Genomic DNA, 16,991 nt, shown 5'->3' on the forward strand with positions numbered 1-16,991 from the left:
ACCAATACTTAAAGTGATGTGAAACAGCACAAGGTTGTGGGAGCCATTTGTGCAACCAGTGTGTGTCGCAACCAGTAGATCCATCAAGTAGATGTGACATCAAATGTTAATTTTTTAAATGTAAATGTTTGCCAGCTATATGCTTGGAAAGCACAAAATGTCTGAGGGTTGGAATCTCTCTTTGAAGAAGTGAATGTTTTCACAAGTAAGACTTAAACCTTACACATTTCAGTGACAGTAGTGTGTAGACTTTATATAGAAATTGTATTACATAATTGTATTGTCAGTTACAGGCACTGCATTCAGATTTCTGTCATTAACCACTTCAAGTGCTCATACAGGTTTGACCAGATACAAAACTCACACTCGAAACTCACACTCAAACAAACTCAGTCATACAAAAAATCTAAATCATGCGGAAGATCACTGGCATTGAAATGATTTCTACAAATCAAAATATATTGTTATGTTTGAATAGCTAGAATGTATGGACAGAACTACACAGTGCTAGTATACACAGACAAAGAGGGCAAACATGTTCAGACACTACATAGCTTTGATGATTTGTTTTGAATGTCCTAGAGTGTGTGTGTGTGTGTGTGTGTGTGTGTGTGTGTGTGTGTGTGTGTGTGTGTGTGTGTGTGTGTGTGTGTGTGTGTGTGTGTGTGTGTGTGTGTGTGTGACATTGTAAAGGAAAATGTGAAGGATAATAATAAATGTGTAAATTTTGACAACAGTGGTGATACTATTTTTCTGAACCATATGTGGTTTCCTACTATCCTTCTGCAAGAGGGCAGGTGAAGTACAGCTTATGTTTTCTCTCTGTTATGTTTTTCTTTACTATCAGTTGAGATATTCTATTTATCATGCCCAGATTAACCTCCACAGAAAAAGACTGTAGTTGGCTTCACAATCTTTTTTTTATGACCTGCAGCTTCACTGTTTTTGTTTCACTCTTACTGTCCACATCACTGTCATTCCACACACAGCAGGTAGCTGTTTTCAGCATGCAGAGTTTCCCAAAGCAACATTAGGGAGCCTCTTCTGTTCAACATACTCCCACTAGCTCAGAATATGGAAAAAAAACTAAATGTGTTACCATGATTATGAGGACAACAGACAAATTTACATTTCACCAGGGGACTATGGTCCAATACAAGTACTGAGTAAGCTCAATGAACAAATCAACGAGTAGATTTGCCAGATTTTTTTTCAATTACACAAAGAGAAAACTGTGAAGAGAGAACTCAGCTTGAGTTGGTGATTCTGAAGGTAAAATCTTGGTGTAGTCATGGACTCAGACCTGAATTTTATCAGCCACATTAAGCCAATTACAAAGTCAGCCACCTATCACCTAAAGAATACATCAAAGACTAAAAGACTTGTCAGCAGGTTTTGGAAAAACTTGTCGATTTATCTTCAGTAGACTCGACTACTGTAATGGTGCCTTTACAGGTCTCCCTAAAAAATCAATCAGACAGCTGAAGTTGATTAAGAACGCTGCTGCTTGAGCCCTCACTGAGACCAAGAAAGTGGATCACACCTCTCGTCAGTTTTCAGACCTTTAAATCGGCTTCCCCACTATCAAAGAATTGGTTTCAAAATACTGTTGTTGGTTTATAAAGCAATGGTTTAAGGCCAATAAACATTTCTGATGTTGCCAGAACCATCCAGACCTGTCACCAGAGTCAGAGCTAAACATAAAGAGGCATCTTTCAGTTTTTATGGACCACATATCTGCAACAAAGTTCTAGAAAACTGCAGGTCTACTACAACTCTCAGTCCTTTAAAATCCAGGTGTTAGTCTTGTATTTTAACCCTGTCAAATTATGTTTAAACGTGTTCATGTTTTCTATTCTCTTGGCTTTTTAATTGTATTTAAGTGTCCTTTATTGTGTGGCTCATTTACAGTTTGTCTCTATGCTGTTAATGTTTTATGTAAAGCACCATGAATTTCCTTGTTCCTTCCTGAAATGTGCTTTATAAATAAACATGCCTTGCCTTGCCCTCACCAAAAAAAAAAAGCTGTAAAAACTCACTGTGTGCATGCTATCTTCCAAGCATCTGACAGGCAAAGTTAGCAACTCGCTAGTAATTAAAGTAAGACATTTAGTGTAGCTGCTAAAAATGCAGACAGGAAACCACAACAGAGGTAAAAGGAATGTGAATATTGGACGCAATGACTCCAAATGAATGCTGATGGTGCCTCATATCTGCTGGATCTGTAAATAAGAGTCCTCAGATTAGCTTCAGTGTTGTTTTCATAGCTTGTTTCTATTGCTTCTATTACTATGGCCAAAAGATCAGTTAATGCACCTTAAAGCTAATTTGATTATTTAGGGGAATATGAAAAATATGAATATAATATAGACTAAAATGATTAAGGCCTTAAACTACTATTTTGACACAAAGCTACAAGTCTACAAGTCACTGCCACAAGACTAGGAGATAAAGCAGGACTGACTTAAATGAATTATAACTGAATTGAAATGTGAAATGTCTTTTGGGTAACATGGGGGTTTGGGGCCTTGGAGTAGTTTCCCACGTTGCCTGCTTGGTAATCCACCACGTATCCCATTGGTATTGGCTACATTTGACTTAAACCGCCACTAGAGGGCGATACTGCCTAACTAACAAAGCTACTGCTGCTGATTAGCCTTAATGAAATGAGACTTTTTTTTAACTTTTTATAGTTTACTAGTTTAACCTGCCCATAAATCACACATTCACAGACAACAATGACCCTAAAAAGCCACAATACTAAAGCAAAACTGGCAAGAACAACAAACAACACAGGATTTAAAATACACCTCTTCTTTATTTCAAGAGTAAAAACGTCATACAGAAAAATGTAATATTATAAAGGCAATCTACAAAGTTGATGAGATGAATGTTCTTTTTTTTATCCTTCTTTTCTACCAGCAACACTTCAGATTGAAAACAATAAAAATCCTAATAATAGCAATAAAAACAGATCAAAAGAAAACATGTAATTGCTTCATCCAATAAATATTCCATCTTCCAGACATATTGTCATATTCCTTTTAACTAACATAATAAGAAATATGAAAATGAGTAGCTAAAAAACCTCTATGATTATAGTACACGCTTTAAAACCCATGTGGATGCAAACTAAAGCCAAGTGAGCTGCGTGACTTTGAGGCATCTCGACCACTAATCCTCTGCAGCCACTGGATGGTTTACTTAATTAATTTGTAAAAACAGAGTGTGTTTGTGTGTGTGTGTGTGTGTGTCTGTGTGTGTGTGTGTGTGTGTGTGTGTGTGTCTGTGTGTGTGTGTGTGTGTGTGTGTGTGTGTGTGTGTGTGAGTGTGAGTGTGAGTGCGAGTGTGAGTGCGAGTGTGTGTTAGAGAGAGAGAACTTGTGAAAAACTGATTGATGGATTACAGATGTCACTGAGTGTTGCAGTGCAGGTGTGTTTACCTTTAGTGGACATCTAATATATCACCTCATACATCCAGACTGCTCAAATTATAAAAGCCAGGTAACATCTGTTTCTTTATACCCACCCATATTTACATATGTACATTTATTTACAGGTTATTTTCTACAAAAGTTAAATCTACCTATCTACTATAACCCAGGACCCCTATAACTGTTGTTGGGATGCAGTGTCATTTTAAAAAATGCTGTCATATGGAGCCCCTACTAAGAATGAATTTTGGTCCCAGATCATCTATTTGGATCTAGAGCTTAAAAGTTACAAATGTAATTAATGCTGACTGTGGGCAGGTGTACATTACTGAGTTCATTCATGTCAAACTGTCAAGTGAACCCAGTGATTTACTGTTGTTGAGACTACATTCAACATTTTTAAAGGTGTAAAACCTCAACTCACCTACGTGAGCAGAAGCAACAGAAATCATCAAAATCACTAAACTTCTAAAAATATATATTTGAAACATCAAAATTATATTGAACATTGTTCATTAATAAGTAATACTTACTGTAGTGCTATTGTAGTCTTTAACCCAGCGTCACATGACACATATAATGGATCATGTGACACTTTGTTGTAGACTACCTAGCACAATGATTTTCTCTTAAAAAGTACACACTTATAAGTATAAGTCTCACTTCTGTTTGAGTTGTGTGTTTTTTCTCAGTAATGTATTCCACAGTGTTTTGTCCTCTTCACTGCATGCACAGAACACTAAGCGTGTATTTTTATATATCATGCGTGAGTGCATGCAGATTTGTTTGTCGTACCAAATGTCTATTTTTCTGCTATGAAAACACAAATACTGGTTCAAGAGTGCATTTGTGTATCATCTAAACTTATTTTCTTTGTTGTATCCCTCTCATTCTTCCTTCCAATGTCAGGTATTCATAATTAATCAAAAATTGTACTAGAAACTCCATACTGTCCTCGTGTATAACCAACAGGCTTTTTACAACAGTTTCTCTTTGGATTGGGACAGTGGAGCCAATCTGCATCAGCTGTTAATTTAGTGGCTTCTTCATCAAAGTACAATAATTATTAATTTAATAATAAATACAATTATCTTCCTCATATCGCATAAATGGAAACAACTTCTTCAAGCAGGAGGTGGTTCTTGTGGTTTCTTGGTGTCAGTCGTCTATAACCACCCTCCATGCCGGCTGTCAAGTTGTCAGCAGATGATGAGGTCATCTTCAGCGAGGTAGTGTTATCAAACAGCATCTCTCTGTTTCTTCACCTGGAAGAGAGAGGACTATGTGTGAGTATATGAAGTGGATGAGTGTGACAACACGGGGAACAGATAGAAGAAGCAGTGAAGCAAATACACCATATTTCAATGTTATTATGATCACTATAGAATAATCAAATTTAAGCCATGTCATAGCACACTGATCTCATTATCCCTCATTTGGGCTCATTTTGAAGTGTAGCTGTCCACTCAAGAGGGGTTTTAAGTGTAGGAAATGATGAACCGGATAGTTCATTTTGACAATAGGCAGGGACACATGACCTACGTAATAAGGCTGATTCAGCTTCATGTTCATTACTGGTCAATTGGAAACAGAAGTGGCTCACCCCCCCCCCCCCCCCCAACTCATTTTACAGAATCCTCCTCTACTAAATTGATCATTCTGTTTATAATTTCCTTTCCCAGTGAAACAGACTATATAATTCATTTTGGGCGAGAAGAATGTGAGCTGACAGGCTCTTTGTATTAACCACTTCACAGCACTTATGCTGTTATAAACATCCGCAATGGGAAGTGAGGAAGTCAGAGAGAAGAACAGGGAGGGAGTCAGGCAGCTGGAAAGAGGCAGAGAGAGAGAGGGATAGTAGAGGGTAGTAATAGAAAAGAAAGGAAGTGTGAAACGGTCATACCTCCTGATGCCGGATAATGAAGAGGAAGAGAAGAGATTCCCACCAAACAGTGAGTTACGCTGTTCCTGGGATGCTGTCTTGGTTTCCACAGTGATGGGCTTCTGCTCGGGGATCTGAGCGACTTGAAATCTGTTGAGCAAGAGATACGATAACTGTTATATTTAGGTAACATGGTAATCATAGTATCAGCTTTTCTGCTATGCTGTGAGCACCTTATTGCTAAATCAGGTTGAAAAAGGCTAATTCTGAATAATATTTATGTTGCTGGGTGCTTTAATATGAGCAACGTATCATTTTTCATTAAATGATGCATTGGTTTTATATGAAAATTTAATCTGCAAAGTAATATTGCAACTTTCAAGTAAATGTGGTTGATTAAAATGTGCAATATTTGCCTCTGAAATGTAGTGGAGTAGAGTGAAAAGTAGAAAATGGAAATACTACAAGTACTTCAAAATTGTACTTGAGTAGATGTATTTAGTTGCATCCCATCACTTGAGTGTATTTAAGCTACTCCGTTCTTCTAATTAAGAGTTTTACAAAAGTGATTTTACAACACAATATAGATGAGGCTCACCTCCCGACAGAAAGCACCGTCAACTCTCCCTCCTTCTTCTCCTTCACTTCACTCCCCTCCACTTTTTCCTGTACAGTATTTGGCACAACAGCTTGCGTACAGTGCGTGTCGACACGCATTCCTCCCAGCAGGGGGTTCTTCTGCTGGTCCAGGGAGGACAGGATGAGGCTCTGTGGGGGCTTCAGGGGATCTTTGAAGGAATCCAAAGGTGGTATGAGGATAGGGGGCCATTTTTTCTGGGCGCAGCGGGAGCACCGGTAGCCATGTTTGGGGGCCAAGCCAGAGAGGCCGGAGATGGTGTGGAGGTGGGACTGATGGGGACAGAGCCTGGGGAGGGAGCGGAACGTGGACAGGGGAGACAGCATGGGGAACCTGAGAAGGAGAGCAGGAGGGGATTAGTTATAAATCATAATTGACAGTGATATAAATGATATATTCAGTTTAGTCAACATATGGTTTAACTACTTTGATTCTACTTTAAAATGATGTATTAAGCCCAAATAATTAAAACAACTATAAGTCAATTCTGCAATTTAATGTCTTATTAAGAGAATAAAAGAATAGAAGAGCAACCCTTCATCAAAAGTTTGCCAATTGTTTCATGAAAGTTTTTTCCATCTCAGTGCAAGTTCATCAGTTTGTCTGTGTTGCCAAGCAACAAACCATAAGTGAATCCTTTTGAGGTTCAGAAAAGAAAGAAACATTGTCATTACATCTGCCCTAAATCAGTCTGAATGTGTAAATGGAAAATAAAAGGAAAATTCAAAAGTAAAGTTTTAATCTCTTAATGTTAGCCATGTTAGGCTGCCCACATCGGCCCAGTGTTCTGTAGCTTTTTGGCTCTGCTTTGTTCTTTTGTGCAGAGACAGGCAGACTGAGAGAGATGAATGCTGCCGTGTGTGTCTGTGTTTTACTAGCTTATGGGTGACCTGCAGTGACCCAAGATAGTGTCAGAATGTTCTCGAATCTAAAGCTCATATGTTGCAGCAGCCCATTGAGCAGCAGCACATTGCCAGAGGCCCCTGAGACCTCTCGCTATTGTAGATGTGGCATACATACTGGAGTGAACTGGATCCAATTACCACCATATAATATTATGAGATCAGATTAACTTTAGTGATTCTGTAGTAGAAGCTCGGTCAGTGCAGCAGTAAATAATGAAGGGCTGACTGGGGAATACAGAATAAAGATGACAAATGATTCTTCTACATCTTCTTTTGCTGCTAGTGCAGAAACTGAGCCGAGCAGCAGTGTAGACTATAGTATAAAGAAGCATGTAGCTGGACTTGTTCAATTCATGTCTGACTACATGAGCAAATCAAATGGCTGTAACTTGCAACCCAAGTTCAAACCTCAACTACACAAGGTCATGTAAATCATGTGACTTCAAACTATGTGAAGGCCACTGAGCGTTGAGACAGACAGTGTGTTTAGACCTCATGACTAAACAGACAGCGGTTACAACAGTGTGAGACATTGTGGCAGTGAGTCACTGCTATGTATCAGTTCTGCTGAGGGTACGTATATGTCCTGATGTGTGTTGCTTTGAGATTAGCTTTTGCATTCTCTATCTTTATAGAAATAAAGAAAAACTGCATTATATTATTATAGTAATGAGTCAGAGGTGAGCAGCCAGCCATTTATGTAGATACATAAATCTGGCATACTTCAACAATTCAAGTTATAATGTATTGTTTAATTCACAAGGGTTACATAAATCAAATTCAGTTTTGAACTAAATTGTCTCTTAATTCACATTTTGTCCTAGTAACATAATTAAGTGCAATGTGAAAAATGTTTTCACCTAAAAGAACATTTGTGTCAAACAACAGTGTGTCAGAAACAAGACATTATTAAGATGGTTTAGAGTAATGTGTGTTTTTCCTGCTGCAGCTGGCAAGATAACAGAAAAAAGTTTGCCGTGGAGCTAAGAACTTACTGTTACTGTCTGTTATATTCACACTACAGTAACACAGCAGAAGTAAAGGCGGTTCAAAAAATCAAAGTAACATACTCCATGTAAAGTTAACAGACCATATTTTGTGCAAAGAGTCTTCTGCTTTTACACTCATGTACGGCTTTTTTATTAGAGCATCCCTCCACTCTCCACTGCCTTGCTCTTTCTCTCATACTCTCCTTGCTGTCGTGTTCAGCTTCACCTTGAGCAGCATGACTGAGCAAAATAAACGTGATAGTTCATGGGAGAGACAGTGTGTGTGTGTGTGTGTGTGGAGGGGGGGGGGCTGTCTCTTACTTGATTGACGAGCCTTTGCTCAAGGCAATCTGTTTGCTCTCATACTCCAGCAGCAGTTCCTCTAGTGCAGCAGCATTTTCTGAAACAAGTACAAATACACACAGTTCAGTTTACACTAAGTGAATAAATGTTGACAACAGTGAGAGTCAATGAAATGTTTGTCTTGGTAAATACTTTCCATTGGAATAATAAAGCACCTCACGCCTACAGGAATGTGGACTTATGCTTACTGGTGATTGCATGGACAAATAAACTTCCTTTAGAAAAGTTCATGGTACACTGAGATCATTACATGTGCATGAAAACTCCTATTGTGTGTGTGACGTACTGCGATGACACTATCCTCTCCTGTTTCCCTATGAAGCCGCAAGAGATGAAGTAGCTCTGACCACACGCTTGTAAGTGACATCACTGCTATCGTTTGCTCAACCTACCTTTCTTCTCAGTAATGAGGCGAACCAGTACACTGATGGTGTCTTCATTCAGGTCATCAGATATGTAGGGACAGCCATTACCTAAAGCAAACATGAGAAACAGACAGTTAATAATACTGTTTATCACCGGATCCAGTATCTTGTGTAATTACATACAAATAACAAAATACCAGAGGAGTAGTAGTAGTCTTGATATGTATTACAAAATACAAATATTTGCAGGATCGAATATATTATTTTCAGGTCACTTATCAACTAAGCCATTTCAATGACAACTGAGAAAACTGAAAAAAAGGAAAAATTGCTGATTAAGACAATGAGATGTAGGTGAAATCAGCAGACAATCTAGTAAGTGGACCTTGAGGTAAGATTGTTTTATTACCTCATCTTAATGGTAAAAAAGCTGTCATCATACTTTAATGACAGTTTTACTTTCTATACATTCTTGAATAAAAACTCAATGTGCAATTCTCCCATTGCATATTCAAATACAACATGTCACTATAATGACATTATATGTCAGTGTATGTTCAACCCAATGGGTTCACTTTAAATCCCACCAATTTCATTCACCGCTGTCATATAGAGACTAAATAAGCAGATACATTGTCCAACTTCCAGAGCTAGTACAGTTCACACGGTGCATGTCACTGCTCGGATATTGTGCCTCAGTGCACGATGGTACTGATAAGGATGGACATGAATGACTGACTGAACAGCACAGAATAGATGTGCCTCCATAGCGAGCCACCCCCCCCACCCCCACCCCCTCCCCAGACCATCCCATAATAGCATAGTGAGGCAGCCGAGAGGGGAGAAATGAGGGGGTCCAGAATAGCTCACTCAGCGATCCATTCAGCACTGTTGAAGCGCATGAGGCTCTGTGTATGTGCGTAGATGTGTGTGGTGTGATGTACCAGGCCTCCAGTGCCAGGTGACTGTGGTGTATCTGTGTGTTAAGAGCAAAATGTGAGTGTGCAACTGCATTTGTGTCTATGTGTATGTGTGTGTGCGTGTGCATGTGTATTTCTGTCTTTCCAGCATAAGTGGCGTTAGGCTGTTGTTAGGCTATAACAATAGCTCTGTCTCCACAGTGGCTGTTGCTATGTAGGGTCAATGGCATCTATTTCGTGATGTGGCGCTCATTCTCTTCTTCACCCAAGTAGGATGCATTGGTTAAATGTTTAAGTGTCAGCCAAATCAAGTCACCGGTCTGTCATCCTGTTTTCATGAGTTTCTGTTTGGACTTTGAGGTTTGTGAGCCTAAGAATTTAAAATTTAGTTGTCCTCAAAATTTAAATGCAGCTGGAGTGGAGTTTACTGAAAACTGCAGCAGAACAGAACTCCTGCCTTTGTGGCGACCTTGTGGCTGCACATGCTGAGTATAGAGCTCACACGATATTTCTTATGCATCAACTCCAGGTTTGCCTTTTCCATTCCTCTCCTTCAGCTTTCCTGTCACTGTGCTCTTCAGTAAAGGCAAACGTATTCCCTCCGTGCAGTTCCACACCATCGGAGTCACAGTTACCAGCGCAGACTCTTATTTTAACCTTGCTGAGCTAAGCCTCACTGTAATTCATCCCCACGGGTGTTCCCCTTGACTGGAGATGATGAGGAAAGTGCTGCAGTCTGAATTTTACACCTAACTTTACCTCAGTCAGGACTACGGTGGACAGACAGTGTGCTGCAACAAGGATAGTTACATTACAACAGGAGAGGGAGAGAGATCAAGTTTTCCCATGCAGCATCCGAATTCTTGTACAACCCCTTCATCATTCTTTTATTCTTTGTTTTAACTTCTCCTCATCATCCACTTTTCCATTTTTTTTTACTAATCAGACACTCTGATTATGCTCTCCTCTCGTGCCCTTTATCTATCTCTTACTCACAGCTTTTTATCTCTGCTGCACGACATGACTTGTCCTCAAAGCTATGCAGCAAGAGAGAAAGAGAGGGGGTGAGAGTGAAGGAAATGATAAGATGTCCTAGAATCACCCCCACATGTTTTGAATGGATAGGTTATATGGAAAGGAATTTATGCCACACACAAAACATTAACATGTTTTAGCAGAGATGGAAAAAGGAAAAAGAAAAAGAGAAGAGAGCAGAAGAAAAGAGGACAGAGAACAGTGCAGAGCAGAGAAAAGGAGAGGAGTCAGAGAAAGAGGAGACAAAAAAAAAACAAGAAGTGAGATCCTAATTGAATTATTGATCTGGCTGGGAAAGGAGAGATGGATGAATAGTGTCATGTTCTCATGAGACAGGGAGGGTTATTGGAGAGTCAAGAAATCAGATGAATGGAGAGTAGAAGGACAGATAAAGAGAGCTGAAGGGGGGGATGGGGGTTCAGGGTGTTTCCCTTTGCTGTTTGGACAGGTTTAAGTTTCACAACAACAAAACTCAAAGAGAGGGAGAGGCGAAGGCACGAGAGATCTACGATGACTTCTGTCTGTCATCATCAAACCTTCACATGTGTCTGTTAGTTCTGGATCAACCTGCTCTTACTTTTAGGGTTTTATGACAGAAATGAAAACCTCTCATATTTGGCTTTTGCACCAAGAATCATTAAAGACAAAAACTCTCCCTGTAATCAGCAACACTGACTGAACTACTGTGGAGGTCCTCAGTTACTTCATTGTGCCAAGAAATCTATACTTGTAGTGTGTAATTGAAATGTAATTGACTTCAATTGTAATTAAAGATAAAACAAAGATCTCACGTGAGGTTTTTATAGTATTATATGCAATTATTTGAAGCTGTAGGTATGTTTGATGGGACAGTATACTGAGTGCAACTGACATTTTCTAAGTATAACACAAAGACTGATGCTTTTGGATGCCATAAGTAGGATTTTCTGCTTAGTTACTATAATATATAATTTGGTTGATAAATGTGGTTGACATTAGCAGGTGTTTCAACATAAACAGTTTCTTGACATCCTGTTGAAAGGTGTGTTGAGGGAGCAGCTGTGCTCTGACGTGCCTGATGTCTTTGTAGTAAAGCCTGGCAGCATGTTTGTATGTCATGCAGCTTTCCTCTGAGCCTTGCACCATCAGGCGAATGAGGGAAAAGCCAGCTTAGCCTTTAAATCTGTTTATGCTTACGTACTAAATGACAGTAACTGCCAGTCATGTATGCTGCCGGTCTGCAACAGTGGAGTGAAGCTGATTCAAACACAGACCACCTGTGTAAGTATGTAAAAGTGATGGTAAGACCTGATTAGAGCAGTAGGCTATATGTGTATTTGTAAAGTGTAGCAGAAACAAACAAGTACTTATATACAGTTTATATAGCTGTAAATGAGTGCATGTTGTACCGTATGTGGAAATTCACTACTGTAGGTTTTCAGCTTTCATTGTGCCCCAAAGTCTAATAGCTTCAGTAGATAATGAACCCCATGTGACCTGAGAGTTTTTTTTACCTGCTATGAAAGCCTGAGAACCAGTCAGACATGCTACATCATATACAATAGCAGCATACAGGAAATGTGGGTGTACTTCTTTCGCTGTGTACATAGCGATGTTGGTCTATACAGACACAATCTATTGTTCTTTCTTCATCATTAAGATCAAACCAGGTGTTTGGACACCCACTGATGAGTTGTTACCTTACAAGAACAGATTTCTGCTCTCAAACAGAGAAAAATATTATCCTTTCAGACCACAGGGTGAAAAAATAATCAGTACTTTGGCTCTATGATGAGTTGCTATACGTGTGTTACAAAGAACACTCATGTTACTCGGGCTGCGCAAACCACAGAAAACGGGTGTGGTAACATTACACTTGTGTTATTGCTTGATCTCTGTGGTTTTCCATTTCTCTCTTTCAGTTAATACCAGCCCCTTCCCTCTGTCTCTCTTTCTTCTTCTCTCCATCTCTCTTTATAGGTCTTTCTCTGCTGACCCGAATCAGTTTCACTCTGATGTCAGTAGGGCAGTTGGGAGTTGATGGGAAAGCTTTTTTTCCCTCCCTTTTCAAATAGGAAAAATACAAGAATAACAGTGTGTGCTTAGACAAACACCAGCTCAGGACCCAAGCTAGGGTCAAAGTTCAAAACAGCAGAGATTTCTTTTAAATAAGCCTCTGATGTAGGATTGCATGCAGTCACATCACAAAGATACATGGACTGCGGCTGCACACAAAGACACTGCCCTCTGGGCTCGGCTTGGCTTTGCAGTGACTCCCAACAACACTTGACCACATTATGTGCATGCGTGTGGGCTAATTTGGCATTTTTATAGAAGCTTTTATACAGAGCGTGACAACCTAAGCATAAATGTTCGTTTCACAATGATTCTCCATGATATTTTTCATATTTCACTTTCTTTTCTAATGTTTTCTTCTCTCCTTTCATTCTCTTTTCTATTCTCTATTCCTGTATCTTTATCCCCCACCCCCCCAAATCTGGTAATCTCATCTCTCACCTTCTTTCTGCGGTGTTGCAGTCTCTTCATCCCCTCCCTCTTTCTCAGCACTGCAGCGGTATCCCTTCTTTTTCAGGATGTTGCAGATGAGGATACCCAGCAAACCCATCACGCAGAAGATGGGCACCAAAGCAAACACGGCATACTCTGCTGTCTTCTCCTCAGCACTGCGCACGACTGTACCATTGACTGGTCCTCCTGCACCACTAGATGGACCTTTACCCACCGTGCGGACTGTTCTGACGTGCAAAGATGCTGAAAAAAAAGGAGGAAGATTAGGTTAGATAGAGCACAACGATTGTCTTATATCTAGAATGAACAAGCTATGAGACTGGGCTTTGAGTGACAGACGTGCATCATGTGAAGGCAACCAAAGGAAACACAGACACATGCAGCCCGCTTACTTTTCACACAAGGAGTCTGAGTGGAAACATCTCCAGTTGCAGCAGAATGAAACCTGCAATTGGAAAAACAAATCAAGAGAAAAAAAGCATAATTAAAGAGATGAAAGACTGAGAGAGTAACGTGACTATAGTACAATAAAAGAATGACAAAGCAGTTTTAGCCTTTGGCATGTTATAGTGCTTGATGCTGCCTGCCCATTGTGGTGAATGTGTGTGTATGTTTGTGTGTGTGTGTGTGTGTGTGTGTGTGTGTGTGTGTGTGTCCTTGGTCTCTCAGCACAGAGAAAATTACAGAAAGAAATGTAATACTTGACAAAACATCCTGAGATACAAATTCAAGCAAAAGCACTTTTAAATGTCAAACGGCGGATGGACGGACAGACAGACAGACAGACAGACAGGCAGGTAGAGAGACAGATAGTTCTTACCCAGGCAGACAGTCTCCGCAGACAGCATCAGAGGTCGCAGTGCCAGCGGTTGCAACATGTCTGCTGAGGGTCTTGCAGGAGGCGTGCGGGCGGCAAAGTTCAGAGTTGAGTGAGTCAGAAAAGCTTCCTGCTGGGCACGACCGGCATTGCACCTCCTCTGCTGGATTCTGGATCTGCCCACAGGCCTGGCAAGAGAGAAAACACTTATAAACTCAAGCACAAACCAAAGCATCTCTCTGGTGATGCCAAAGAGTCAGAGAACAAACAGCTTTTAATTACAAGTCCTGAGGCTCTTTGGTAACTGGCATCAAAACAATGATATAATCTTTCTATCTTCACTAAAATAACAGGCTGCTCAGGAAACATAAATCATACTGATGAATAGTATTTGTTTTTTATCAGTATCAACAAGTGATCTACCACAACTGCATGAATACAACCTCTAACAAAGAAAAGTGCTTCTAGAAAGAAATCCCCCTTGCTTATAAAGCAATACTAAACATGTTTGTGAATGTTAAACAGTGACTTAAAGACTGTAAAGTAGATTTATGTTATATGTGGTGGTGACGTAACACATAAATTACATGTTGTGCTCAAGATGACACTAAAAAATAAACCCTAGATCTCTGGAAAGTAACTTAAATGATATATTTGTACACATACATTGAGTCATGGGAAAAAAATTTGGTTCTAGGTGAGAAAAAAATGGGCAGTGTAAAGCAAAGGATTTGGTCAGATACCATTTTTTAGGAAAAGAGTGATAAAAAAAATCTTGAACACATGAACTTGAATACCATTACGCAAAAAAACCCCAAAAACTCATAATGAGGCTAAAATACATCTTTAAAAACACATGATAATCATTTAACAGTATCACATTCATAGGGAACTTCATCACATTAAGTAGGTGCCACACATCCTATAATGTTTCTCTAGGTTTGACTGTCCCTTTTTCTCACCTTGGAGGGCTCCTGACCAGCTGGGCATTGCAGACACATACATCCTTCCCCCCACCGACACTGCACTGCTGCAGTCCCACCACAGCCAAACACCTGGTAGACACAAACACACACACACACACAAACAAGTTTATGAGTCATTGGAAGTTGTGCTGAAAGTGACTGCACTTTCTAAATCATAATGTAGATGCCATTTTAAAGAGTGAAATTAAATTGAACGTTATGCTTAGAGAGCAACGCATGTTTGTTTTTTGCATAAACACACACACACACACACACACACTTACCGTGAGAAGGACGAGAGCTGAGCAGCAAAGGTGGTTCCTCATCTTCTTCAATGTATTCTTCTATGTACATATGATCTGCAGGAGAGAGGAGGGTTTTTAAAAAACATGGTCAGGCCCACATGCACATAAGGATTCATTACATGGATATTTAACATTGTCACTTCAGTTACAGCAATGAGACTTTTTTTCCTGCTCAGGTCAAATGATAGATCAAAATCTGACCTATCAACACCAGCACTGCATAACAGATGACATTAGAAGACATGTAAAACCGACACATACATCACATAAGCATGTACACTCACTCACTCACTCTTAAAAACATACACTCACATTGCCAAAAAACACCTGACTCACTTTTAGCGACTCACCCAAAGTGCAGTGACTCGAGTGACAGGGAGGTAAGGAGCATTTATAGGTGCCGTAAATAACATTTAACATGAATCAGGTTCTTTTTATGGACACCAGTGAATGAACAGGTGCTTTTCTGCTGCTATTTTTGTCATTTCAGGAGGGGCTAACATACAATTATACATATAAAGCAATTACTCATAATTTTGCCAACACTGGGTATGAGATCTTTGTGGCAGTATGACAGAGAAGGCAAAAATCATGAAAGATGTATTCAAATAAAAGCTAAAGCTCAAGCAGAACAACATGGTCTACACTGATAGGTCATACACCAATATGTTTAGATCTTCATGCCACATTATACTCTACAATAGCAAAACAGTGGGGCCATATCTAAACTTAGCAATGTGCAGCCAGAAAATATTTGACAACATCTTATTTAGATTATCACTCCCTACACACACACCCAGATGTATGCACGCTCATATATATTTATATTTATATATATATAACTTCATGGACCAACATGAGTTTTGAGGCGTTTGACTTCTAGGCTAGGCTACAGTTATGTTGAAGCTCATCATATATTTTCATATTAAATAGGAAGCAGAGTATAGCAGTCATCATGTTGGCTAAATAACAAACAAAGGACGAGGTTTCAGTTTCAGTGATAGAAATCATCCACCGTAGTGATCCTGAATGAGACAAAAATCTACCAATCAGCTGCCATGACTATGAACCTGTACTCTGACCTAATTCATCTGCTCCAGCTGCAGATTTAAAGCTGAATTAAACAGGTGACAGCAGGTATAAAGGATGACACATTAATTGTACCTTGGAATATTTGGGAGAAATAAATAGCCTACCCAAAATCCTAAATAATATCAAGTTAGACTTCATGTTAGAAAATGTACTTTTTGTGAGCCAAACAGGTGTAACAACCAAAAACATTTACACAACTGACAACATGACAAGTATTACTAAAGTCAAAGACACAAATAATAAGAAAGCAACCAGTTTCTATACGCTGAACTTTCATTTGCTGCCACAATTACAGAGATGTGAATTAGCACAGATCTAGTATTATCAGGGGTGGCCTCATTTCATTCCTCCAGAACATAAAAATCATTTTGGCTACAGCTCAGCACTCCCAACATACTGATTGATGACTGAGGGCAGCTGAGCATGCCAAAAGATTGACAGTGTGATGTTAAGAATGTTCTTTCTTTCTTTTGTGTACTCTTTCTCCGAGAAGACAAGAATGTATTGGACGGATCGGTTTGCCCCAAATAGGATTATAAAACAGTCACTGACCAAAGCAAAAACACAAGTGGCATCTGGAGTATGTTAAAACAGACGAGGGGGAGAAGGAACAAAATGATAGAAATTAAAAGAGGAAGGACAAAAACAGATGTGTCTTGTGAGAGAATGAGAAACTGAGAAGATGCAGGGTAGTATTAAGACAGCTGAAGAAAGTTTAAAAAACAAGAAAAAGCAGGAGAGAGAAGTGTAAGTAGAATAGTTCACAAGTAGA

The 16,991-nt window shown here is 39.5% G+C and overlaps 1 protein-coding gene across 1 annotated transcript; it reads right to left on the reverse strand.

Annotated features, from left to right (window-relative positions):
• Positions 1–4,529: 4,529 nt before the first annotated feature.
• Positions 4,530–15,182, reverse strand: relt (RELT TNF receptor). Its single transcript, XM_053320267.1, has 10 exons — positions 15,107–15,182; positions 14,820–14,912; positions 13,861–14,045; positions 13,433–13,485; positions 13,029–13,283; positions 8,605–8,685; positions 8,171–8,249; positions 5,917–6,288; positions 5,340–5,468; positions 4,530–4,692 (listed from the first exon to the last, which is right to left on the reverse strand). The coding sequence occupies exons 1-10, from the start codon at positions 15,146–15,148 to the stop codon at positions 4,530–4,532; spliced, it is 1,452 nt and encodes a 483-aa protein (XP_053176242.1). The 5' UTR covers positions 15,149–15,182.
• Between the last annotated feature and the right edge of the window lie 1,809 nt (positions 15,183–16,991).

The sequence above is a fragment of the Scomber japonicus genome, chromosome 6 (genome assembly GCF_027409825.1).
Source record: "Scomber japonicus isolate fScoJap1 chromosome 6, fScoJap1.pri, whole genome shotgun sequence".
NCBI lineage: Eukaryota > Metazoa > Chordata > Actinopteri > Scombriformes > Scombridae > Scomber > Scomber japonicus.

Excerpts from the sequence above, each read along its gene's own strand:
- relt (XM_053320267.1), bottom strand. The coding sequence starts at position 15,148 with ATGAGGAACCACCTTTGCTGCTCAGCTCTCGTCCTTCTCACG. Across the intron at positions 14,046-14,819 it reads CTGGTCAGGAGCCCTCCAAG|GCCTGTGGGCAGATCCAGAA; the intron begins GTGAGAAAAAGG and ends CTCTCTTGCCAG. Across the intron at positions 5,469-5,916 it reads ACGGTGCTTTCTGTCGGGAG|ATTTCAAGTCGCTCAGATCC; the intron begins GTGAGCCTCATC and ends CTTGCTCAACAG.